This window comes from Asterias amurensis, chromosome 10 (genome assembly GCF_032118995.1).
Source record: "Asterias amurensis chromosome 10, ASM3211899v1".
Classification (NCBI taxonomy): Eukaryota; Metazoa; Echinodermata; class Asteroidea; order Forcipulatida; family Asteriidae; genus Asterias; species Asterias amurensis.
Genome location: NC_092657.1, coordinates 18,566,225 through 18,593,887, shown reverse-complemented (window position 1 = coordinate 18,593,887; position 27,663 = coordinate 18,566,225). Strand labels below are relative to the sequence as shown.

Here is a 27,663-nt window from a genome sequence, read left to right as displayed (position 1 = left end):
CGGGCTATATATGGAATTGAAAATGCAATTTTGTTTACTTGCACCCCAAAGCCCTTCCACCCACAAAGTATAAAAAAAAATCATTTTTTGACCGTAAACAAATATGTCAATTATTTACCTGAACTGACTCTTAAATAATAACAAATATACTGGATTGAAAAAAGTTTCCTTACTTTTTGTGAGTAGTTTCATATTGTTAGCGAATGCAGTAAGGTGGCCCAAACGGAGTACAAAGGAAGACATGACAAGCTGGCCAAGGTGATTCACTGGGATCTGTGTAAGAAGTATGGTGTCAAAGTGCTTGCGAAATGGTACGAACATGTTCCGGAAAAAGTTGTAGAGACCGACCAGGTCAAGTTCCTTTGGGACTTTAACATTCAGACCGATCATTTTATACCACATAGGCGTCCGGATGTTGTGCTATTAGATAAGACGAAGAAGATGTGTCATCTCATTGACATAGCTGTGCCAGGTGATATAAGGGTAGCTTCGAAGGAGATGGAAAAGATCGAGAAGTACCAGGACCTGGCTAGGGAACTTCGTAATATTTGGCAGGAAAAGGTAAAAGTAGTCCCCGTGGTGGTTGGAGCACTTGGCACCATTCCCAAAGCACTGGGGAAACATCTAGATGAAATAGGGACAAATGTGAGGGTAGATCTGTTACAGAATGCAGCGCTTTTGGGAACAGCGAGGATCCTGAGAAAGACTCTTGAGATCTAAGGCTACGGGACGTAGCCCGACTCGAGGAGTTACCGGCACAAAGGAATATGACATCTTTCTTTTGCATGCTGTGATAAAATGAAATAATAATAATAATAATAGCTGGTTCGACCACTACGTCGGAACAGCTAATAACAAATACAAATCTTGATGATTTCAATACCTGTTCCGACCACTACGTCGGAACAGGTATTGAGTGCTGCCCGGACCTGAAACCGGAAACCTTTATGTAGCATGTATAAGACCTAATATATTGCGTGAGACCTGAAGGTTTATTGTTTTACTAGGTATCTAGCATGAAACGCTACATAAGTAAACATATGACTTAAAACATGACGTATAACATAGCCTGCACTGAAAGTGCCAATTGATTCAGTAAATAGTGAGAAGCCGATTACATCATGTTTATCGTAAGTTCCATACTCTCCTGATGTCCTTCTTATCTGGAATTGACACAATATCAAGTTCTGTGTTCCATGCAGAGGGGAGCAGGTTCTCCCATTTTCGTTTGTTTCCCTAACATTTTCCCAAAACTAGTTCTACAATGTAAATACTTTTTGTAAAACCTATGTTATACAATATACAAAAGTAAAATGAAACTTCAAAGTGGTAGATACGTTGACAACATACTTTACTTGTTCAGTAGTGTTAAATAAATGTAATAGTTTTTGGTCGTTTGTTGCGAAACTATTGCTTTTATACGCAAACAATAATATGTCTACATTACTTAACAATTCAAGCAAGGGGCAAATTTTCTTCATAAGCCAAGTTTAAAAGATTTTACCACCTTCAAGTTTGGTTTAAGAGTTCACACATTTTAAATCACTTTTGTTTCTCAGATATACCTAAATGTCAATGAATGCTAGTTGAAGTTACCTTCTGCCTAATTGTTAAGTTGACAATGTGCGCCTGGCAGATTGCGAGCATTTCTACTTCCCATGGTTATACGTCATATTATAGGTTAAAGAATATTAATTTCGTTGTTTACCCATACACCGATGTGTATACTCAGTACTTCCCGAGTCCTGTGAAAAAATATCACAGGCATGTTACTCGGGTGGGATTCGAACCCACGACCCTTGCAATTCTAGAGCAGTGTCTTACCAACTAGACTACCGAGGTTGCCCGGCAGCTAGAGGCAGTTCGAATCCTATGTTTTGGCAGCGGGTACCGCAAAAATCAGCATTGTTTGTTTTGAGTCTAAATGCAGAGTGTTGTAACCCTGAGACAACATACGAGTAGACCTTAATGTAGCCATCCACACTGTTAGAGTGTTGGGCATCATGCAGGAAATTCCTATCGTTAGCCCATTATGGGCTATGCACTTTCTGTAGGACAAAAAAACACAATGTCCACAGATTAGCATTAAACTTTTACAGTTTGAAGATAATGATGGTAGAAAGCTTCCCTAAAAATATTACTTGCTGATGATGTGCTAAATTGTTTGAGAAATGAGTAAAACAACATGTCATGAACATAATTTTCGTCTCAGTGATCATGAGACGAAATCTATTTTAGCATGTTACACGTATTTTCATTACATTGTTTTACTCATTTCTCAAAACCGTCAGCACCCCAGCAACTAAAATGTTAAGGCCGGCTACGCTTTATACTAGCAATGTCTTAAAACGGTGTAAATTAAATGTAAATCTGTGGTCATTGTGTTTTGTGTCACAAAAAGTACCCAAATTATTTTATAAAGATAAATGCCTGATCATTTGATCAACCCCTAGGTTGGTTCAAATGAAATTGAATGATCATTGTGATAGTTATAATAATAATAATATTTATTCGGGCAATCACATTTACAAGCACATATACATACATTAAAAAATATTTAAGAAAACAAAGTAAAACAACAGTGGGGTGCCCAGGAGAGCATAAAAGTATAAAAAAATAACTGTCGCCAAAAGGCGTATGTCTCATAAAACCCTAAAAACACATTGAGGCAAGAGGAGGCATATAAAAAAGCACAGAAGATAATACAAAACACAAAACAATTTAAAAAGGCAAACAAGCAAAGACAAACACAGAAAAACACACCAAAAATGATATACGTAAAAAAAGCAAGTCTATACATCAAAACGGTTTAAGAGCAATACAACAAAATTCCGATGAGGGGACACAAATTAAATGACATTGTGAATTGAATCATAGAATGATTTTCTTCTTTAGATCGGTCTTTATACACGATATGACCTTTACATTCAAAATAGCCCTCTGTTGACAAAACACTGTACACGTCATATTTCGCCGGGCAAAAAGACGTGTACAGTCTACCCGCAACCCATGCGTTAATAGGCCTATTTGCCCGGTTTTATATGCAGTGTTGATTGTGGTTTTTCATGCGTGACCTCGGTTTGAATGAATAATTAGGACAAAGGGCTTCTGAAATTCAGTCTTTTTTGGCCTTATCTGAAAAGTATTGACAAAAATAATGTAGCAGTACATTCAAATGGAGATTATATCTGTCGTTCTGTATGAAAACAAATCAGTGCAACTTAAAAAAAAATAATGCTTCAAAAAGAAAGAAAATAAGTCACAAAAACACGGCAAACTTTCCCGTTATGATTGTCGGCAACAGTCCCCATTTGGTATATATGGATAGATTATTTCATATTCTTCCCGGAAATGTTAAAAGCGAGAACACGTCGTAGCTAGTCCAGTCAGGATACAACGAAAAAACAGCATGATGCCATATCAGTCGATGATGTCATCATCAGCCAATCACCGTGCAGGAAAACCATGCTGTCTAATAGTTGATTTTTTGTGTAAAGGGAGTTTTGGATTAACGGTGGAAATCGTTGTATCCTGACTGGACGAGCTACGATCCGGTCTCGTTTTTGACATTTTCGGGAAGAATATGAAATACTCTATCCATAAATACTACTTGGGGAATGTTGCTGACATTCATAAAGGGAAAATTTGCTGTGTTTTTGTGACTTGTTTTCTGTCTTTTTGAAGCAATTTTTTTTACGTACAATTTTATCTTTTTGAAATTTGAGTTGCATCGATTTTTTCATACATAACGACAGATATGGCCTTCGTTTCAATTTTTACGTCTACTTTAGCTGGCTGTCAAAACAAAAGGTCTTGCCCGGCGGTATATTCGCGAATCGTGTACTTTCTAGGTGGCTGCCAAAACAAAAAGGTTTTGCCCGGTGGTATACGCGCGAATCATGGTTTCGAGTGACGTCAAAGGCCACATCGTCTGAAGGGGCCGGCTCCGTATGTGTGTCGTCACTGACTGAAAACGAATAAACCAAAAGTATCAACTTTATTAGATAAAAATATGTCACTTGTCAATTTATTGATCATTGCTCATTTTCAGTATATGATAATGTATCCAGGTGATTTAACAATAGCATGGCGTCACAGGTGTTGGGTTAAAAGTAAATAATATCGACATCATTTTGGCCATTCACTTAATACGCAGTTATTGACACATTAATTGAATAAATATCAGAACATAAAACGGAGGGTGCACTTTATTATGTTACGTTTTTGTTTGCTTGATAGGTCGGGTTTGGCTCTCCAAGCTGGTAAAAGACTTGATGGATGTGAAGCTGCATCGTTTAATGATGATAAAGACTGCTGGACACAAACCGTTAACGTCATTGCACTTGGTCATGTGCTATATGAAAAACATCCTTACGCTGGTTTCCTGTATGTTGTAGGTCACAAGTTCCCGGCAGGTAAATAATGTATACTGGTGTATGGGTAACATATTAATAGTGGTGTTTAAATATAGTTGGAGAATAATTCATTTTATCACTCACAGAATACATTATTCAGTGGACCCACACAACTGTTGTGGTGCCACCTTGGCTAGTTCAGTAATGCTATGTGGGCTTGCTAAGCCCAGTACAGTTGGTCTTTTCATGACCTTGCACATTTTTCCAAGGTTTTCCCGAGACGTCTTTTTGCAATGGGCGGAGCTCAACAGGTCGCCCTATGCTGCTTATGTGCGGGAACTTCACTTCGGTTCAACTTCCAACCAAGTCAACACCAAAATGTTGTACTTGTACTTCGAAAATTTGTAGGAGGGGTGATGTAAATTGATGCAGCCCCGTAAATTACACCGAAATAGCTCATCCCAACCTAAGACAGATGAATGCCATCAAAACGAAATAGAGTGAGATTAGACCAAATAAATTGTGGGTGCTGCAGAACAGCTGTCCCAATGCGGCGACTAAATGAAGTGGCATACCTACTAATGGAACGCCGTTTCATTTCCATCTTCTTTGGGTTAAATGCTCCAAAATATCTGGCTCGAGGATAATCTGTACAATTGTACAAGACTATGCTTTATGTTGTTGTGTGTTGTTCACCCAGCCTGCTGGGGAAATCCAGTTATTTCACCTTTGTAAAGGTCAATCCAGGACCTACTTAGAAATTGACAAAATTGTTCTTGTTCTTAAAATAATTGCTCCCATCAATACATTGCCCTGTAAACTCATTTTCGGGTCATGTCACGAAGGGCAATAATTGTACATGCAGCCAATATAAGACAACTTTCACGAAGGAACAAACATTGACTTGTCAATTTCCGTAAAATAGAGTTGCAAGAAAATCTTTTTTTTTTTGCTGCTGAGGTGTTCCTTCCTGTTGTATTATGTAGTGTATATGGTTGCCTCCAAATTTACATTTGTAACTAATGTACAAGATAACGTAGTTTTTAAGAAAGAGGTAATTTCTCACTTAAATATTTGAATTGAGTCCAAGACCTAAGCTGAGGTCCCAAATTTAAGCATCTGAAAACACACACTGTGCGAAAACGGTGTTTTATCTTCGATTCATAAATACCTCAGACAATTTCGCTATTCATATTGGTGGAGAGCGCGTCACGTGGGTGTGTATAAACCTTTGTGTATGGCCGGTAAAAAGTGTTAATTTATGGGCGTGACACGCGACCTTGCACCTGTTATTATAAGACAGTTTCTTCATTCATATCGGTCGAGAGCAACGGCTGAAACAGTTGTGTCACATCACGCGATACGCGCGAGGCGCATAACATTCCCTTATAAGGAGTTGTTTACCAGAGGGCGGTGGAGGGCTTTATCATTTTATAGCTGGAGGGGTGTTGTGATGAAATAAATCATTTAACAATTAACATTTTTGCATTTAATTTACTTTTTGACCAAAAAGTGATGATGTTTTAGGCCGAAAAGGTATTTATGAATAAGGGAATCAATGTGTGGTGGATAGGTTTCAACTAGTGGTTTTATCCCAACGAGGCCTGGTTCTTGATCATTTTATACCGAGACGAAGTCGAGGTAAATTAAAAAGAACCAGGCCTCGGGAGGTTTAAACCACTAGTTGAAAACCGATTCAACACACTTTAGTTCCCATTCAAATACCTTTTCGGTCAAAAATATCATCACTTTTTGGTCAAAAAGTAAAATAAATAAAAACAAAAAATTTAAACCTCATGGGCCCGATCAAGGAATTACCACCATCCATCCTCTTTAAATTCAATGTAGTTGTGCCAGGCCCATGTTGTCTGAATTTGTAGATTAGACCCTTCAAAATTTGGTTATTTGTGAGCAGTAAAGTACGGATTTTGTTTGTTAAATTTATTGACTTTTCAAATAATCTTTAAAAAGTAAAACCTCATGGGCCGGGTGTGTTCCTTAAATTTGACCCTCCCGCCGGCGAAATGAGTCTGATGTCAAACGAGTAAATGGTTCTTGTTTGACAGTCGATATTCGAATGTCAAACTTAACTAGTTCCTCTTATGAATGCCAAACAACAGTTACTGGTTTGACATCAAACCCCAATGGTCGGTCTCGGTGAGTCACATGGGTGTTTCACTTGTGTGATAATGGCGGCGTTGCGAAGAGACGGGCTGCTTCCTGAATCCAGATTTATGTCGTGCGCACGAGAGAATTCGTGTGCACAAAATATATAAAATTTTTATTTTTGTAAATGTCCCTTTTAGGCTCCGTACAAAAACGATCACTGTTTACAGTATTATTTTATGACACCCCAAAGTATTGTTTCAAATGTTAAACTTGCATCGGAGATAAAGAATATTGTTTTTTATCCATACTCCCTATATTTGCCTGACACTGCTCTAGAATTGCAAAAGTCGTTGGTCCGAATCCAACCCGAGTAAAATGTCCGTGATTTGTTTTCACAGAACACTAGAAAATACTGAGTATATACAGGGCTAACACACATCGACATTTTAATAGTTGTGTGAGAATAATCTGTACAACTGTACCGGACTACGTTTTATGTTGCTGCGTGTGTTGTTCACTCAGCCTCAACGTCCTTGGTTAAAGCACTGGGGATGAACATGTAGGCTGGTTTGCAAAATAGGAAAGGAATCAAAAAAATGTTGAGTGGTTTAACTGGTTTGGGTTTATTGAACAACATGTGGCATACACTCAAGTTACAAGGATCTATGTGTCTTACATAATTATTATGTTAGTTTTTGAGCGATCTATAATCAACGCTTTATTGTAGTTTTTGATTTTTCAAATTCAAGGGATAACAAGTGTTTTATTTGCATGACAAATTTCTAATATACTACTTTTCAAAAAGATCCCTATAGGCCCAATCAAATGATTGCGTTTTTATGACTCACCCGGTATACTCATTTTCGGGTCATGTCACACAGGGCAATAACTGGATATGCAGCCAGTATAAGACAATCTCCATGAAGAAAAAAACATTGACTTCAATTTCCGCAACATGGAGTTGAAGGAAAATCTGTTATGCTTTACAGACGATATTTGGTACAAATCCCCCAAGCCTGACATTTTGTATGGCCTACTCGGTACAGTCCCGTGATGGGATATCATGCCAATATTGTATAATACGCCTCCCTTAATATTTATGCATGACGTCATAATTCTTACCCAAAATGAGGCTATGGGCGCAAGTCCGCCACCGGCACTGTAGTCAACTATAGTGGACCATTGGTTGATTTTTCCTGGTACCCGGGATGTATATATTGAATGCATAGGTAACCATGGAACATTGACTAGTGGTTAACAAATGGTCGCCACCCGAACTTGCTCTTGCATGCAGTGGCTGCGCCCAACGCCTCGTTTTGGATTAATAGCACTGTGATGTACCTATTTTTTTTTTTTTTCTTTTTTATGCAAGTCGCCAGACACACAAGGCCTAAGGCCACTTCAAGGTGTGGGCTACAATTGTTTTTGTCCAGAGGCCGTTGCCACCTACTCCTAGGGCTGAAACAGGGTTACCCCTTTTACAGTCCATACGGATTTAGGCTTGGGTATCATCAGTCCGAAGCCTGGCCGGTAGGGCAGAAAGCACTACTTAATGTAGCAAGTGTCACGACCGGGATTCCAACCCACACTCTGGTGACCAAACAGCAGAGCTTGAATCCGGTGCTCTTAACGGCTCGGCCATGACACGCATAAATATTATGATATGGTCCGAATCCCACCCGAGTAAAATGCCTGTGATTTTCTTTTCACACAACACAAGAAAATACTGAGTATATACAGGGCTAACACTCATCGATGTAAGGGCGACATTTTAATAGTTGTGTATAGTTGTGTATAGAGAATAATCTGTACAACTGTACCAGACTACGTTTTATGTTGCTGCGTGTTGTTCACTCAGCCTCAACGTCCTTGGTTAAAGCACTGGGGATGAACATGTAGGCTGCTTTGCAAAATAGGAAAGGAATCAATAACATGTTGAGTAGTTTAACTGGTTTGATTTTTTGAACAACACGTGGCATACACTCAAAAATACAAGGATCTATGTGTCTTACATAATTATTAAGTTAGTTTTTGAGCGATCTATAATCAACGCTTTATTATAGTTTTTGATTTTTCAAACTCAAGGGATAACAAGTTTTGTTTTTGCATGACAATTTATAATATACTACTTTTTGAGAAAGATCCCTATAGGGATAGGCCCTTGTACCGGGTGATTGAAACAAAATGCAATTATTAGTTTGGAGTGTATACTTTATGAACAAGAGCAATGTTGAACAATAATGTACATTTCTAAATATAGTAGACCAGCCAAACTTTAAAAAGTGCTGTAGAAAAAAAAAAAAACGGCATAGTTTGTTATTGGCTGGCATCCATGCTAGAAGTATGGATCATGGGCTCGGGAAGACGATTAGGGTGGATGCCCAGCTTGATTTCGTATTTTAAGGTAATTTGGGGATAAAAAGGTCAACAAAGGTCAAAAATCAATATTTTCAAAATTGGTGTCAAATTTATTCACATTTGATAAATCTATCCATAAAATGTATTTTTAACTTTATGTTGATACTACAAATCCATGTAATTAACGTATAAATATTGACCTTATGCACAAATGTATAGCAAAACGAAGTGTAAAAGTGTGATTATCTTGAAAAGGGTACATTTTGAGTACACCAATTGTTTTTGCACTCCCCATCTTCATTGGTGCATATATTGGTTCTAAACAACATTTTTTGAAAGGTAAATATTACCCAGGCAGTTTTTGAGAAAAAAAAATTCAAATACCACCTTCATGTGGGGGTCTTAACGACTCATTTTAAGGTCAAAATTTCAAATAAGGCAAAACAAACTACGATGGATCCAACCATTTGAGGATATGTGTATGTACCTCAACCCGACCAGGAGGGCTGTTTAAAATAGCTCCAAAAAGACAAACTAAACAAATCTACACTAACAAACCAATCTTCACTGATGACCAAGAAGAGATACATGATTATTATTAATGCCATGTTCAGGGTAAGATTTATTGAATATAAAAGACTCGGGTGGGATTACCATCCACGACCTTGCTCGGCTAAAGCAGGTGCATTACCACTATGCTACCGAGCTAGCCCACGTCGGGGAAAAAAAAACCAAAACGTTTTAATGGGAAACATCTTTCTCTCTACATTTTAATAGAAGACGAAAAAGGTAGCAAAGCCGGGTACTAAGACTTTAAATAAAAATAATCACAGATCGTGTTTTCTATGAAAGATGTTTCGATTATTTTAAACTTTTTAAAATCGCTCTGTTTATTCCCCCAGACTGTCAGGCTTTGTTGGATGCTGGTAACAAAGACAATGGTATATACACTATCCATCCCTTCCAGAATAACGAAGGAATCAAGGTGCTTTGTGATATGACGAACCATACCGGCTGGATTGTAAGTACAGCACTCATTTGGGAATGCATCTCACTCATGTAGATTCAAAGACATCTTAAACAATCCGCCAACTCCGAAGCCAAATCTTATTTAACTTTAGTTGTATCCAAGCATGCTTGATGCTCTCAAGGTTACATTACGCCAATAAACACACTTGGGTAAACCGTTCCTTTGAACATTCTGATCATCTAATTGGAATGCTCTTCTACCGCACCTCAGACTAAAAAGAACTCTCTCCAGCTTCAAACCATCCTAAGAACTGACTTGTATGATGTTGTATAGCACGACAAATCATTATTTTTCAGAACTGTTAACAAATGAAATAATGTGCTTAACCCTCCGAGCCGGCCTGATAAAAAGAATTGTACATGCTGGATCCACATAGTGTTTGAATTGTGCACACATAATGTTTTAATGGTATGACCAATTCTCTGTAACCACACCTTAACTATTTAAGCGTTCGTTGAAAACAAAATCACACGTAAATATTAAAATTTTACGTATTCAAATGATTAAGTGTTTGCGAAAACAGTATTTAATTGTATGTATTATAATGAGAAAATATAGACTAATGGCGTCCCCTTAATATTTGTTTACATTTGACTTAATTCAACCAGAAACCAGCTGCATTACCAGAAATCGGTTCTTAAAAAACAAAATTGATCCACACTTGTTGTAATAACTTTAAGAAAAAAAGGATCGCCCTTTCGCCAACGCCTCCCTAAATATAATTTTTACTATTATATCTTTTTCGAATAGTTTAAATTAGCTTCATTTTATCAGGAAAAGAAAAGAACAGTTTACCGATTTTTTTTTTACATTTTGAAGTTACCTGGTCAAAATAGCTAAATGAAGATCAATCTGACTGTCGATGAAAAAAATTATCTTAACAAAAAAAAATGTTACGTTTGTTTCAAGGTGGTCCAGCGACGCTATGACGGATCGGTCAGTTTCAACCGCAGTTGGGCAGAATACAAGAAAGGCTTTGGGTCAATGGATGGTGAGTTCTGGCTTGGTAATGAGATTCTACATGAGCTGACTGATGCTGAAGGGAACTGGACAATCAGTCTGGACCTAACCAATGAAGATAACATGGCCGGTCATTTGCTGAAGAAACAGTTTCACGTCGGACCTGGCGATTACACCCTGCTTCTGGAGCACTCCGGGATACAACAAAGTGGTATGTGTTCGTATGATTTGCATTCACCATGACCAGGGCTCCACTTATTATATTAGGATTAAGGCTATATTCAAGGCTCAATTTAATGTAGTGTTGAACAAAATCTGAAACATTTGTCTTTAACTTTATAGGCAATGTTTTGAAGGGCATGTTCTCTAATTATTATGTTGCATTTAATGCTAACATTTCAAAACCGCCATTCAATTTAAAATGAAATTTGGCAAAATATAATTTCCGTTCGTCGACTACTGAGAACAGTTCAAACGTAAACTATTATAGTTTCATCAACAGTTTCTAGTTAGCAGATATTGTGGATACTATTACCAGGGCTCCACTGATTATATTAATAGTATATCAAGGTTATTTTAAAGGCTCCATTTATTGTAATTTTTTGTTAGTTGACTCCGGGGAAAAAATCTAAACGAAGCTATTATTAATTCAACAGTTACTTAAAATAACTAAAGGCTGAATTGTTTTTGTTGTTTTCTTTCCAGTTGGTAGATATTGTGGACACAAATTAGGAATGGAAGACGGGAGCATCTCTAATGATAGGTTTACAGCATCTAGTCAATATACCTACTGGTTTCCGCCAAGCAATGCACGACTGAATCTGAAAAAATATTGGAGACCAGCTTCACACGTTGGTTCGTGGCTTCAAATATATATGGGTTTAGAGCCCGTGCATATTGAGGGCGTCATCACACAGGGCAGTCCATACAGTGGTCACTGTGTGACCCACTACCAGGTACAATACAGCATTGATGGCACTGCATGGCTGTATGTGAATGGGGACTCTACTCCACAGGTATGAGTACTCAGCAAAGACACCTTCCATCCAAACATGTTTGCCTTAAAAACATTGCGATCCAATCAAGCTGTACAACTTTTATTCATGACCAAGGTCTTAACTATCGTTTGTATTTCTTTATTTTTTCCACCCCCCCTTTTTTTACAGACGTTCATTGGCAACACTGATAGAAACACCCCAGTTTAACTAATATTCATTAAAAACATAGACACTCCAATATTGCAATTAAAGCCATTATTTATAACAAAGGTGTAAATTATCATTTGTATGTATTATTGTCTCCACCTCTGGTTTGTATTTTCTTTTTACAGACATTCATTGGCAACACTGATAGAAACACCCCAGTCACCAATATATTCCAGCAGCCTATTCAAGCACGGTACATCCGCATCAGACCTACAGCCTGGAATAAGAGCCCAGACCTACGTATTGAACTCCTTGGATGCAGAGGTATTGTTTCAATCAATCACCACGGTTTCAAGTGTCAGGCTTATTGTACATAATTTCACTAAAATGATTGGGGTACTTTTTGTAACACAAAACTCAAAGTCTACCGATTTACATTTACATTTAACTTACAAAGATTGATGATAATGTCAGTAGAAAGCTTATATAAAAGATATTACTTGCTGATGTGCTGTAATTTTTAAGAAATGAGTAAAACAATGTCATGAAAATACGTTGTACATGCTAAAACAACACCAAGGGAAGCTTTCTACAATTTTTATTTTCAAACTGTGTAAATCTGATGACATTTGGTGTCGTCCTAAAAAAGTACACAGACCCTTAAAACGAGACACGCCTTACTGATTTTGAAAGTAAGTCTATAAATCTCATCTATAAAGTAACTAGAAAACAATTTATTGCCAGACTTGCACAGAACACTGCACATAACAAATTATGCATCAGCTGCAAACCAACAACCTGGAAGACTTAAGATATTGATCTCAGTGGCTGCAAAGGTAAAGGATATAATTTAATGATATATGCTGTTGACCACTCACCACGTTCTCCAAGAACACGAAGTCATAAGATTGAGACATTCAAAACTGTACTCGAGTATGAGTTGAGCACAGTATAAATCAAGTACATTGCAAAAATATAGAAATGGTAAAAAGTCGTAAAGTCAGAATATGTTTGCACTCAACCTCACTCCTCTTCAAAGTTATTGTAAACAATTATTAGACTACACATTAGCTAATATTATGAACATGTACTATAAAGCCAAATTAAAACGTGTTTCTAAAGTAAACCATGGTCTTAATAAGAATTAATTAAAATTAAACAATTCTTAAGTTCACAAGACCATCTTAAAGATTCGCATAAACTGAATGTTTTCAATAAAGGTTGGCTTGATGGAACACTATGAATTGTTTATTTTCTCAGTCCATGAAGTTTGTCAGCAGAAGCTTGGAATGGGAGATGGTACCATCCCTGATGGAAGCATAACGACATCGTCTACTGATGACCAGGTATGCAGCGAGAACCCTTACGGACGGCAAGATTTGTTAGGTGGCTGGTGTCCCACATTGGATGACATAGACAGTGCATGGTTCCAAGTGGATCTAAAGCAACCGGTATTGATTCAAGGTGTTGTTACACAGGGTAACATCTACGACAGCTGGTACCGGGTTACAGAGTTCATCGTATCTTACGGTGACACTGAGCAAGACATGCGCTTTATAGGAGGTGCAGAAAAGGACAATGCACAGGTATGACGTTATAAATACATGGCAGAAAACCGTTCAATGCAGAATATTGAATAAGTATTAACGACACCATATATAATTGATTACGAAAAGATATTATTTATTGACCATCGATTCACTAAAACGGCAATTTTACTATTTCTTCATAACAATAATTATTTTGTTTTACATATGGAAACGGAATGAACTTTTAAACCAGATTATGTAAAAACAATTGTTTATAATATACTGTTTCTCAGCATGTTTTACCAAAAAAGACACTGCTGTAGTAAGCGTCTGCATATTTAACAATCTCAACTTAAACAAAATCGATATTGTGTATGGAAGCTGCGATTCTAATGACATTGGCGGAATCAAACTGTTCTGTTCTGAGATAGCTGTTGTTATTGGGCATCACATAATTGTTTTTTACACAGAAATTCCCCGGAAATACAGATAGGAATACAAGAGTAACCAACATGTTTAGTGAGGAAATCAGAGCACGCTACATCCGCATAATACCAACTGGGTATCAAGGCACACGTCCTGGACTGCGTATTGAACTCATTGGATGTAATGGTAAAGTCGTACACATTATTTTATTTATTTGTCAATCCCTTTTGTTTTAAACCAACTAAAACAATAAAAAGATTTTTCTAATATTTGAATTGTTGAATTTTTGTTTATACTCAAGTCTCAAATTTAAAAGGAAACCTACTGCATTCCTTTTGATCTAATTGACATAATTGAGACATTTCAAACTGTACTCAAATGTTGGTCGAGGACGGTATAAACAAAGCACATTACAAAATGAAGAAATACAAAAAGAGAAGACAAAAAAAAAACATGTTTTGCACTTTGCACTACACCACTCCCCTTAAAGACACTGGACGCTATTGGCAATTGTCAAAGACCAGTCTTCTCACTTGGTGTAATCTAAACTTATGCACACAATAACAAACCTGTGAACATTTAAGCTTAATTGGTCGTCGAAGTTGCGAGATAATGATGGAAGAAAAAGCACCATCGTCACACGCAGTTGTTACTTTCAGATGCTTTCTTTCTCGAATACTTCGTTACTTCAGAAAGAAAGCTGTTTCTCGCAATGTTTTATACTACCATACAGCTCACCATTGCTTGTTACCAAGTAAGTTTGTATGCTAGCAATTGTTTGGGATGCGTTTTGAACTCCTGGAATGTAATGGTAAAGTCATGCAAACAATTATTTTACTTATACCATAACCATAACCATAAATTCTTCTTCAATTTGGTTTGTTGAAACTTTGATTAATAATTTTAATGGGCTACGTCTCATATTTTAGGCCAACACTGAATTCATCTTGATCCCATAATATGGCAGAATTTTAGCACTATTATAGACAATCGCTGCAAATACTTTTGATCTTTATCCAAACATGTATCATTAAACATGTATTACATGCACATGATCATTCTAATTTATATTTGTATAGCTAATTTTTATTAAGCAAATAACAATACATAGCAAAACTCAAGGGCTAAATACAACCGCTTCGGGGTGTGCCTGTTTTTGACTCACGCTAATAAGTTTGGCTTCTTGTAGTGAGCTCCCCCTGCAGTATCATAAATGTGTACTTATTTCCTCCTGGCTTAACTGTATTAATTGGAACATGTATATATTTTGCCTGTTTTACAACGTTACTGTGGAAACAATTAACCTTAAACATTTGACCTTAAACCTTAGCTCAATTTGAGAAAACATTTGTCATGTGAATGGCGGTAAAGTCACTTGCTTGTTTTTTTTTCCGAAACAGACCATACTGTGACCAGAATTCGAACAATACATTATAAAAAAAAAAAAAAAATGCACTTCAATTAACCTATTATTGTGTTGCTTTTATTTTAACTGATACAGAACGCTTCTTTTGTTTGGATCGTCTCGGAATGGGAGATGGCAGCCTTCCAGACTACAGAGTCACAGCATCAAGTACACATCAGAGGGAAGATGGTAACTGTCAACCAAGCAATGCACGACTCACTCAATCAGCAAACAGTGATACTATTGGCTGGTGCCCTGATCCTAATGACATCAACCCATGGTTACAGATTGATCTCGAAAGTAATGTCATAGTAGAGGGAATTATGATGCTGCAGGGATCTGATCAGGTAATCAATGAAGATGTGAGTCATGGGTACAGGCTGGAGTACAGTGATGACCAGAGCACTTGGCATACTATGGGTTCAGCACAGGTAAGAACATACATGTTTAATGTAAACTGATTAGGTTATTGGAACCTAATTATGTCAACCTGTCAAGCTTCTAAAGTCTGCTTCCATTCGCACCTTCTCGCATTTTGCTCCACACACCCGGAATGCACTCAGACAGGGAGTCAGACTTTCCATGCAAATTCGCGAAGTGTATCAAACATTATCTTTACCCACTAAAACACGCTGTGTTCTTGATGAGTTGGCGCTTTATAATGGTTTCACAAATCCATTAAGTCCGAATCTAAGAACTGACAAGCAAATTCTATTCAAACAGATTTGGTTGATCTTGTTCAACTTGTTTGTGGACAACCACAATGTCGCTGTGCCAAAGATACTTTAGTTTAAGCTTCTATGGCTACTTTTTAACTACACATTTTGTATTTTGTTTAAATCAGACTTATGGTCTCGAAATCAATTCAACTGTTGTGATATGCACAGTTGAATTGATTTCGAGACCATAAGTCTGATTTGAACAAAATACAAAATGTGTATTGATAATTCTGCTTTGCTAAGTTAAATGGTTTTTGTTTTACTAGTGAGTGACATGCTATTTGATGGAGATAACATGATCATAATTTGTAGTTTTTGTTTCTTCACAGATTATCCGAAGAAACACCGCAGCAGACTCGGTAGCTACCAGTATGTTCAATCCACCAATCAGTGCTCGTTATATCCGCATCATACTAAACCAGACTGATGGCTCTCTGTGGATACGTGTTGAACTACTAGGGTGCAAAGGTTAGTTCTAACGAGATGTCTGAGACACATTGTCTTTAAAACAAGTTATATTCGTCTAAATATAACAGTGAACTGATCGCGAAAACTGTGTATATACATAAACAAACAAATCAAACACAGCAATATTTTAAACAATAAAAGGGTGGTTGACAAAGTTACGATTTATAATTTTAAAGTGTACATAATTTGAATGAGTTTTGCTCAGCTTTTTAACGGCAACTTACAACTCTAAAACCAAGATTGTTCTCGAACAGTTAAGTTAAATTCACGTTTTGTAATATTACTTCAAAGTAATGGCAATAACAACTTATTTGATTGATAAACGGAACTGTTTTCCCCCACAAACTTTCGATCTGAGAACTAGTTCTTACGATAATGTCTCTCCGTTTTGTTCTCTTAGTATGGACAATAAATTATCAAAAAGCTTGGTGATCTTTTTAATTTTAATGTTCACAAATGTGTTTTTTGTTCATGAAGTATTTCTAAACTCAATTGATTAACCAAACAAGATTTGTTTAATTAACTCACGAACCAGAGCCCAGTTTCAGTCTATCGTGTTATAGAGAAGCCTTTTATAAAAACAATCCAGAACTTACCAGAACTGGAGCACAACGCATTAACATCAAATCTTCAATCAATCAATTGTTTGTATTTACAGTACGATGGGTATGTGGTCAACGCCTTCTTAAGGAAGCCCATATTATTCCAGACGAATCACCACAGCTTCAGATTGACCTGCTGTTAGTAACTCTAGTTGAGGGAGTCATAGCTCAAGGGGAAAGCGAACCGTCATTTCAAGTAGGATACAGCCTTGATAACGTTACTTGGGTCTACCTAAGCCACCAGGGAGCACCTGAACAAGAACCTCAGGTAAATGGTTCTGTCATTGCACAAACAAAACTGGTTTTGTAAAGGGGCGCACCGGCTGAATTGGGCTATTTGGGCTACAACACAGACTAAGATAATAACTTCAAAGGTCTGCCAGGAATGGAGAAGAGCAGTCACTATAAAAATATGTGTTATGATCCTACACCACTAAATTGCGTATACGGTGAGCCGGTGTGCCTCTTTAAATTGACGAGTTTTGATTATCGTGGACTTGTTACTCAACTTAGCATTAAACAAAGACAATTGGTAATCCCAGAAACTCGTACGCACAAGGAACATTGCAACATTATGAACAATAGATTTAGTTTTTCTTTGTGACGAATATAAAAGCAAAGTTGTCAATTTGTTTTTACCTTAATCAAGTTGCTCTATCTATCCTGTGCTGCAGATATTCCATGGTAACACGAATCAAACCGCACCGGTAACCATCATGTTTCAGCAGCCGATCCGAGCACGCTTCATCCTTGTCACTCAAACAGACATCGGATATCCAGCTGTAAGCATTGAACTCATTGGATGCAGAAGTAAGTTCCTTGAAAGTAATAACCCAACTGAATTGTAATTCCAACTGCTGGTGTTGTTTTACTTGTTGGTTTGGCTTTAATCTTAATATAAAGAAATAAAAACGATCTGAAACGTGTATAAAGCAAGCCTTGTATTAAAGTGTTTTGAAACAGTATAGCCTGCTAATTTACACCTTTCAGTATAGCCTGCTAATTTACACCTTTCAGTATAGCCTGCTAATTTACACTTTTCAGTATAGCCTGCTAATTTAAACCTTTCAGTATAGCCTGCTAATTTAAACCTTTCAGTATAGCCTGCTAATTTACACCTTTCAGTATAGCCTGCTAATTTACACCTTTGATATAACTTATATTCTAGAACACGCGTGCAGTAACTTTTCTCAAAAAAAAGCTTACCAGACATTAAAAATTGCTTACTTAATTTTTGAAAAAGTACCTGAATCCTTTAAAAGAGCATCAAAAAATATTTGTATTTTATTTTGTTTTTCCAGATGATATTCTTGAGACTGCCAACAATCAAGCCTTCAGCATTCACCATCATACAGATAATAACCAAAACGACACAAACTGCCCAGGTCTGAATAGTGAAGGAGGATGGTGGTTTAATAGATGCTCTGGTATACCTGGTGTAGATAATAACCTTAACGCTGAATATATCCAACCTGGTGATACTAAGGGTCCATACAAACGAGTTATTAGAGCTACTGAATGGAATGGGTTTCGTATTGTTAAGACTGAAATCAAAATTCGCCGCCAATCTCCACCTCGTGGCTAAAAATATTTCAGGATGAAAATGTTCTAAGCCCATTGACAGTCAAACGATTAGGAAACGCACAATCGCATGTTGGTGCGTTTATTTGTTAAAATGAAAAGCTGTTCAGCCGAGTCTTACACATGTGTTACAAAAATCCGTTTAAAATTTGGTCTTTCACCGTCAAAGGATCAAGAAACGCAGACTAGTATGTTTGTGCATTATTTATCATACATACGGTTTGCCATACAAGATGGCGACTTTTCATGGCAAAAAGGGTTATTCAACTAAAACAAAGGGTCTATCAGCTAAAACAAATCGAATGCAGCATGACTGGTAACCTGGTATTTTACTTGGCTCAAAAATGTTTTTTTTAGATTACGTAGTTGAATTGGCCAGGTTTACTCTAAAATCTTTATTTATTCATATTGTGCACTTATTAAGCATTGTTTTAATCAAAGTAATTTTGAATTGTATTTCGTAGATAGCTGCTGAAACCATATTTAAAATTCAGAAGAAGTTATCACATTAATGTAAAGTTAAATAAACTTTTCGTAAACATAAAAAACAAACTGCTAAATAAGTTACAGTTACGTTACTGTTTAAAGGAAACACAGGTAGAAATTAATTTATGGGCAATGAGTGGGGTTTAACTTAAGGAAAACAAAACCTTTGTATAATTGATTTGAATTTTACAGAGTTCCAATTTTAAGAATGGTTTCTCGTAGAGGTAGATGTAAACAACAAATTTAAAAGGGTTTTATGAATATAGCGGACGGATTGTTTAACTTTTCAGCACAATTCGGAAGGAAGAAGTATTAAGTAATAAGCATTGCCGCTTTAAAAAATTATAACTTTAGATAAATGTTCAGTGACTTTATCAAAATCACGCAAATGTAATACTTTGACTGTTATTTTCTACAAACAAAACGGCACAGCGTTTTGTCCCTTTTACTCAGCAATCTAACTTGTCAAACAGCCATATCAAACAATGCGTACCATGGTAAAATGAAACAGTTGCCATGGTAATACGTTAATCTTTTCAGTTTGTTCACCTGTATATGTAACATTAAAACAAGTCTCTTGAAACAAGTCACGAGCTTTGTGGTGATCAACATCCCCCTAACATACCATAACAACATTGAAGGAAAATGATTACATTGTGTTCCCATGCCTAATTATCGATGGTTTTGATGTCATTTCGTTAGAGATACTGTAAGGGCCTTGTCACACAAGGTCAATTTACATGGAGGCAAACCAACTGCAGTAAATGTTACAGGACTACTTTGGTGGCAAATTTGTCAAACAATGCAGTTCCGTTTCCAGTTGGACAAACAACTTAGCCTTGCAAGGGAAAGATTTGTTCTTGAAATTTGAACAGAAACCTTCAAACATATCATTATGTATACAACTTTTAACAACGACTGCTGAATGATAAATGAAGAGAGAAGTTGTACCTGTGCTTTTACATAGGTGGGAATACTTTTACAAAACTTTTGTTTTCCAATCTTAAGTATTACATTTCAGCTTGATTCAAGAACTTCTGTCACATGCAATTTTCACTAAATTTTAACTTATTTTAATTAATATTTGCACCTATCAATATTTGTGTGTTAAGGTAGTATTATATTGGTGTTGATTAATATGGTAAATTATTGGTAAAATTGTCATCTCATAAACCATTTTCAAGACTAAGTTTTAAAAAGAAATGTTGTTAAAATTAAATACATGAAAGCTGCGATTGAGTAGAAGAATAACAACAGCTTCATATTTGTCAACAAAGCAAACATGGCAAAAATCCTTAAAAGAAACATTACGTTTTACCAAACTGTGGTAAAAAAAAGCTTTGTTTTTAAGAAGGGTTTCTGATTTTAAGTGTTGTAATTCAATTGTAATTGTTTTGAAAAGTTCCTAAATTTAGGGGAAAAGTGTTTATTTTAGTGGTGGTACTTGCCGTTAATTGTTTAACAAATTCAGTAACTAAGGCAATGGGTTGGATTCAAATCCCGGTCGCTGGGTATGTATGGCTAGATGGAAGATATATAGTTGTTGTGAGTGTTTGGATTAAGTTATAGTGACTTATAAGTGACAACATGTCTGTCTACAGAGAGCTGAAATGGTTTAGGGGATAAAACAATAATCCGCAAAACTGATGGAAATTGTCAACAAAACAACCAATGTTGGTGGTATGTGTCAATGTAATCAAATAAGAATTACAAGCAAGCAAACTCAAAACGAGACAAACACATGAACACACTTGATAGTTAACGGTTAAAATAGGTCACAGCTACTTGTTAAAAATCATTCAACTAAATTTTAAGTAAGAAGTAGATCATTATTGAGCTCTCCTACTGCCAGTTTTCAAAAATTTACAAAGTCTCTTGGTTTTAGTGGAGCAAAACATGATAAACTAGACTAAAATGGTACCAGAAAGATATCTGTTGAACAAAGAGAATATTATTATAATTAACATTTATTTCTGAACACTGACCTTTAAAAGTTAAAGGCAAACGATGGTAGCGGGCATCAACTGGTATTTGTTTTATAGTTCGCTATTGTAAGCAACGGAGTTAATTTACATCTGGTGACCAAGCAGGTCCTTTACACTATCGCAGACGATTTGTTAAAGCTTTCAATTCTGAACAAATCACAATCAAATGAGAAATCAATAATCTTTATCTAGGTAACCTTATTATATAATCAGTCATGAGAAGATTTAAACCTTTCAACATTTGTTGAGTTATTATGTATTATTATATCGATGTATGTATTAATGGTAATAGTTGAAATCATTGTTAAATGCTAGAATTCTCTTTTGATGAATTAAACAAACATCAAAATGCTAACGACCAGGAAAACGAGTTGGACGACTTAGGGTTTTACTATTTTCTGAGTAAACAAATAATGTATTGAAAATAATGAAATACAACAATACAAAAAAAAAAAAAAAAAAAACATTTTGCAAAAAGCAATGAACGTTTACTGATATTGATACTCAAAAATTCAAGCTTTAATAATGGTTTCTTCTGATTTAAGAATGTCTTATTTAAACGTAACTTTATCAAGCTAACAAAAAAATTAGACCTAGATTTTACTTCAATTGCATGTTTTAATTGAATGTCTTTATTGCACTGGAATCAAAGTAAAGTGGCAAAGATAATCGGTTTGTGGGTTCGAATCTAGGTCGATACAAAAAGGTTTCAGGCCATCACATAATGCCTCGATAAATAGGGCTGTAAAATGATTAAGAATACCGGTAACACTTACCAATCAAAAAGGGGGCCAAACTGCTAAGTTGTTGAATAATCAAAAACAAACCATTATCCTTGCCACTTTTAAAATCTTACATTTTGTTCCTCGATTGTGGTTAAACTTACACGGTTTGAAAATAGTAGAAAGCTTCCGGTGAAATCTTACTTCATGAGGTGCTGTGTTTTTTTTTAGAAATGATTAAACAATGGCACAACGTACACCCTATTTACCGGTTTTATTACCACATACGACACAGAAACAGATTGGTTCGATCAACAGAGTGGCCTGGGCAGCCTTTTATTTGTTCATGCTGCAATGAGCCAAGCCATAACAAAATGCTTGTATTTTATAAAGCTTAACCAGATCTCCGGCAGTTGCCTGCCATCCGCAAGATCGTCTAAAATGTGTTTAATGCAAACCAATAAGCTGAACTGATTCCCGGTAGTCGCTTCACCCGCGAAATCAAAAGTAATAAATAAAGCAAGTAAAGCCAAACTGATTTCCGCGAAATCAACAACAGTAAATCAACCAATAGCAAAACTGACCTCCGGCCGTAGCTAAATCCGCGAGGTCGCCAAAACTACTACTGCATACAGGTTTCCGGACGAGGCTGTACCGCGAAACCAAAAGCGTTAAAATAAAAGGTTTGCAAAGGAACTTGAAATTAAAGCAAATATAGCACAGTTAAATAAACAGCACATATTCCCCGGTTGTTGGCAAATTAAGCCAAAGCGCCTAAAATACGGTTCATCTCGTCAACGCAGAATACCATAGTTATAACAATCACAAACTCGCCCTTCCAAATTTTTTCGTGCAACGCTAAAAGGGCGCGGCGGCTCCAAGATCGTCACAAACGCTATGCAGTGGCGCGCTATCTAGCCCAACGCGCTAACGGAACTTACAAATACTGGTGTATTGAAAGATTCACCGATCGTTGTCGGCGGCATCACTGCCCCATGCACCGCCGCTGCCGTTGGTGGAACCGTAGATGTCGATGGAGGTACCCCATCCGCCATAACATTCCATCCATTATTCAATTCAATTCAATTCAAAAATGGTTTATTAAAACATGACTCGCAGTTAAAAAAACTGAATTGCACATGTCAACATCATAATATGTTTAAAAAATTACATTAAGTAGAAGTTAACAAGGAAATGGACATCAGATAAAAATTATTATTAGATATTCATTGGCAAAAATACATTGGTAAAAAAAAAAACCAGTAGGCACAATTATTAAATATACACACATAACTATATTAAAAGGTATTTAACAGACTGACGATTTGAGGAATTGCACTTTGTTTGTAGCGAACTGTTTTACATCTGGGTGGGTCATATTTGTTGGTGTGTCTTAAATTAATCTGACAGTTTCTATGGGGAGGTAGCCAATTTCTACACATGTGATGGGGGTCGATTGAATAAGCAAAATCGCTACACAGTTTGTCTCGACGGTTTTCAAGGGTTTCAAGTTTACACACATTTAAAGCTTCCCTATAAGTAGAATAGTTCTTACCAAAAATTATCCGACACACCCTTTTTTGATTACGTTCCAATTTGTTGACCTGCTCTTTAGTTAGATTACCATTGAACAAAGGAACACAGTAGTCTAAAACAGGTCTAACATAACCCTTGTAAATTGCCAATAGATCGTTCACAGGTAGATTATGAGAACGTAAACAACGCAACATGTACAACTTTCTGTTACATTTTTTGATTATCTCATTGACATGTCTGTCCCACTTTAAATTGTCTTGAATAATCACACCCAACACTTTAACGTAATGCACATTTTCTAATGGAGTGTCATTAATGAGCAGGATTTCATGATGTTGCAAGTTTCTGGCAAAAGACACTGACATGGTACAACATTTGGCTGCATTTAACTTCATGTTATTAAGTCCAGTTTTGTAGATTGACTAAGGACTGTTGAATATGAGGTAATTGAACATAATTTCGACTTTCAACAAAGGTTAAGTCATCAACATATTTATAGTAAGGGGTGTTGTCATCAATACAAGCATCGTTGATCATAATAAGAAACAATACTGGGCCTAACTTTGTTCCTTGGGGGACTCCAGTGTGAATTGTTTCCCAGGAGGAAAATGTTCCTTTATACTTCACACGCTGCTTACGACATTCAAGAAAACTAACAACCCAGGACACAATACATGGCCGTACTTGTAACTGAAGCAGTTTTTGAACCAATATATTATGATCAATTCGGTCAAATGCTTTAGAGAAATCCGTTAAAACAATGGTGGAAATTTATTTAGGGTTGTCTGCATTTTCGTACAACTGATGCAACAATTTTACCAAATAACGACAAGTGGATAATTTGCGTTGATTGCCAAATTGGTTAAAATCAATTTTCCCGGCAACGTCATCCAACAACCATTTACCTACAAAGGTTTCCGTAATTTTGGCAAAACAACTGGTAAGTGCAATTGGTCTCAGCTCAGCAATGGTCGGAGGATTAGTTTTTGGGATTGGTACTACTTCAGCACATTTCCATTGTTCAGGGACTTTGGCCTGATCAAAGAAAGTGTTAAGAATGTCAGTAAGTGGGAAAGACAACTCATAAGCAAACTCACGCAATATACGTACAGGTAAATCACCAGAAATACTAGACTTGTTAGTTTTAAGCTGACGAATTTCCTTGTATACTTCTCTTGGCTGAACATGCGGACAAGGCATGGGTGACGGTAAATAGGGAGGTAATAGTGATCTATCAATACTTGGAATGTCCTTAGCTATAGATATAAAATGATTGTTTAACAAATTATCTACATGTTCAAACTGTCCATTGCAATCAACCCCAGGAACAGTTATGGGTGGCTGATCTCGTCGGCCTTGGGTGAGTAACTTTATTTGTCGGTGCCAGCCAGCAGGGTCCTTGGTCTTCAGATGACGAACTTTATTTTGGTAGTAATGTCTCTTGGCTGACGAGATAGCATGCATGACTCTAGTCTTCACATGACTCCATAAGGGCCGGTTGTTTTGATGCCAAGCCTGTTGTCGTTGTTTTATAACCGCTTTAATTTCGGCCGTGATCCATGGCTTGTCGGTCGCGTGGAAACGAATATTGCGAGTAGGTAAGTGGACACCAAGGTGCTGTTGGATTGTTTTGCATAGTAGATCACACTTTTGAGATGGATCATCGATTTGCAAGTTTTCTTCCCAGGTATGGCTAGTGAGCCATGAACCGAATGACCTGAGGCCACTGTCTGTCAATGGGCGTACAGTCTTCTTGCGACTAACTTGGTTAGTTTTTACAACTTTGTCTTTAGGCACCCAAAGTACACAATTATGGTCGCTTCTAGCCACTGGACATAAAATTTCAGTCTGAAAATAAAGATAAGAATAATTTGTGATAATCTTATCTAAAATGTTAAGACCTCTAGTCGGCTGCAAGACAACTTGAGTAAAACGCTCATCCTGTAAAAATCCTTGGATATCCAAGTCATTAAAATCTCCAATCAAAGAAATTCCAGCACCCGGATACTGTACTTGAAGAGAATCAATGCTTGCAATGAGATGATCTATATAGTCTTGGGCATGAGGACTCCTTGGTGGGAAGTAGACAACACACGTAATAAGAGATGACATTTGACGTGGTAGTCTAGGGGGTCTCATGTGGATCCAAAGAGCTTCAATGTTATCAGGAACGTGTATTGGTAGTTCCCTCGCTTTCAAAAAGTGCCTAGCATAAAAAGCCACTCCACCACCCTGGCGGTTGCTTCTTGATTTGAAGTTAGCAGAAAATCCAGGAATGGCAAACTGGTCGGGAGGCGAATCAGGGTGTAACCAAGTTTCAGTAATAGCTATGGTATCAGCATTGTTGGCATTGGCTACCATAGTTATTTCATCAAATTTGTTGACTATTGATCTAGAGTTTAGCAGGAACAGTGTAGGTTAGCAATATGTTTTCTTGGGACGAGCAGTCGTCGTGATTGTTACCTTTGTTAGACATCTTGATTGGAGTCTTATGGCTGATTTTTCTTGAAAACTTGGTGCTGCAGGTAGACGTGGGCGTATTAAAACATCAATCTTCTCATTGTTGACATTATTGTTATTGTGGATAATTGGATGTTGGAGGTTGACAGCATTTCGATGTGTCTTCAACCCACCACGGTGTCCTCGACGAGTAGCAGGTTTGGTGTTAAGTCCAAGAGTTTTGATGATGTTCCAAGTTGGTGGTGGAACTTTTAGCTTGTCACATTTGGCCCTAACACTGTGAAGATAACGACTGGAATACTGGCGAATCGAGTCCTGTGTAGTTGGTCCTGGGTTTAGGATCAATATCACCACATTGAACCAATGACTGAAATGTTGAAGTTGAGTTGTCGTAATATTGAACTCTTGGCCCTACATATTTAAAAGGTATATGTTTAAGCTCACGTATACCTGCAGTAAAACTAGGAACCAAGTATACAGTACATTGTGTCCTGCTGTAGAAACTCCATGAAAGCAGCAGAAGTAACACAATGTGACCCTTGTTACTAGTCATTGTTCAGTTAGCAGATCACCATTCAAGAAGCATGTAGTCCCTTGTAGAGTATTTTGTTGTTGCTTGGCACAGTTGAGCGAGCATGGCCAAGATGGAAGAAGTAGTATGAATGTTACTAAAGACCACTTCAGGTATATGTTCAGAGAAACGATTATTAAAAACACCTTCAAATTGTTAAAATGTTCAGTTCAAAAAGATCCTGCAGTGTCAGTGGGCCTTAATGCAGTGTTTACTAACAAAACTAGAGCCTCAAGTAGACTAAAAAAAACACACACAAAGACAGTTTTGGAGCAAGTTTGGTTGATCTGTATGTAGTACAGCGCCCAATCACAGGAAGCACTAGCTAAAAAGAAGCCTTGAAATTTGTTGCAACAAATTACTAGAGTGTTTAAACATAAAATTTGCTGCTCAAAATCAAATTCTGACAGCCTATGTAATACTGTTTACCTCCAAAACGCCAGTTCTCAAAAAGTTTCTTTTTAAAATGTATCGATGCACATGTTTTCAGCAATATGGTGCAACCATGGATCGACAGCATAAAACATGACGACTGCGAGTGAGATCCAGCAATCCATACGTATGCGCTGACAACCTGCACAGCTTGAAACAATGGACCGATTACAATGGAAGCTATTGTTCCCCCTATTACCAATACAACAACAAAATGTGATGCGTCTTCCAGTGTGAATCATTTCGAGATAGTGTATTATGTAACATTTCCATCGCAATGAACACAAACAAGACAAGCAAGAATGATATGGATTAAAACAATCCCAGCTGGAATGTATCTCTGTGAGTAGACTTTGGCAAAACAATAACAGCCAGCCACAGCGGTTGCTTGGTACTACATCATCGTCCCTGGTCTCTTGCTCCTCGTCTGTGTGAGCTGCCTCATAACCATCTTGACTCCTACTAGCTGCAGGTGGTTTCACCAGAGCTCCACAAACAGCGATATGTAATGATAATCCCCCAAGTAGTAGCATTGTTCCCCTCCAGCCGTAGATGTCTAGGAAAAGCTGTATCAAGGGCACAAACGCCACGAAGACGAAGGAGTTGCCAATGGAAGACATAGCGTAGGCTGTTGTGATGGATTTATTAAAATAGCTTCCAATCAGATGCTTCGTTATCACGTAGGAGATGCCAATGGCTGATCATGCAAATGTAGAGGACACAATTTTTAACAAACAACTTATGATTTGAATAAAGAAATAAAGATGATTACAATTATGCCCCA

General features: G+C 37.0%; 1 protein-coding gene across 1 annotated transcript in view; it reads left to right on the top strand.

Annotated features, from left to right (window-relative positions):
- The window catches only part of LOC139943339 (uncharacterized), a 45,539-nt gene extending 23,472 nt beyond the window's left edge, over window positions 1-22,067 (top strand). The window contains exons 5-16 of the mRNA XM_071940174.1: window positions 4,240-4,415; window positions 9,725-9,843; window positions 10,762-11,023; window positions 11,518-11,828; window positions 12,143-12,281; window positions 13,218-13,543; window positions 13,957-14,098; window positions 15,414-15,748; window positions 16,366-16,504; window positions 17,163-17,374; window positions 17,781-17,916; window positions 18,408-22,067. Of these exons, the coding sequence (XP_071796275.1) occupies window positions 4,240-4,415; window positions 9,725-9,843; window positions 10,762-11,023; window positions 11,518-11,828; window positions 12,143-12,281; window positions 13,218-13,543; window positions 13,957-14,098; window positions 15,414-15,748; window positions 16,366-16,504; window positions 17,163-17,374; window positions 17,781-17,916; window positions 18,408-18,691 (2,581 nt within the window). The 3' untranslated portion in view covers window positions 18,692-22,067. The remainder of the gene's footprint in view (window positions 1-4,239; window positions 4,416-9,724; window positions 9,844-10,761; window positions 11,024-11,517; window positions 11,829-12,142; window positions 12,282-13,217; window positions 13,544-13,956; window positions 14,099-15,413; window positions 15,749-16,365; window positions 16,505-17,162; window positions 17,375-17,780; window positions 17,917-18,407) is intronic.
- The last annotated feature ends 5,596 nt before the right edge of the window (window positions 22,068-27,663 follow it).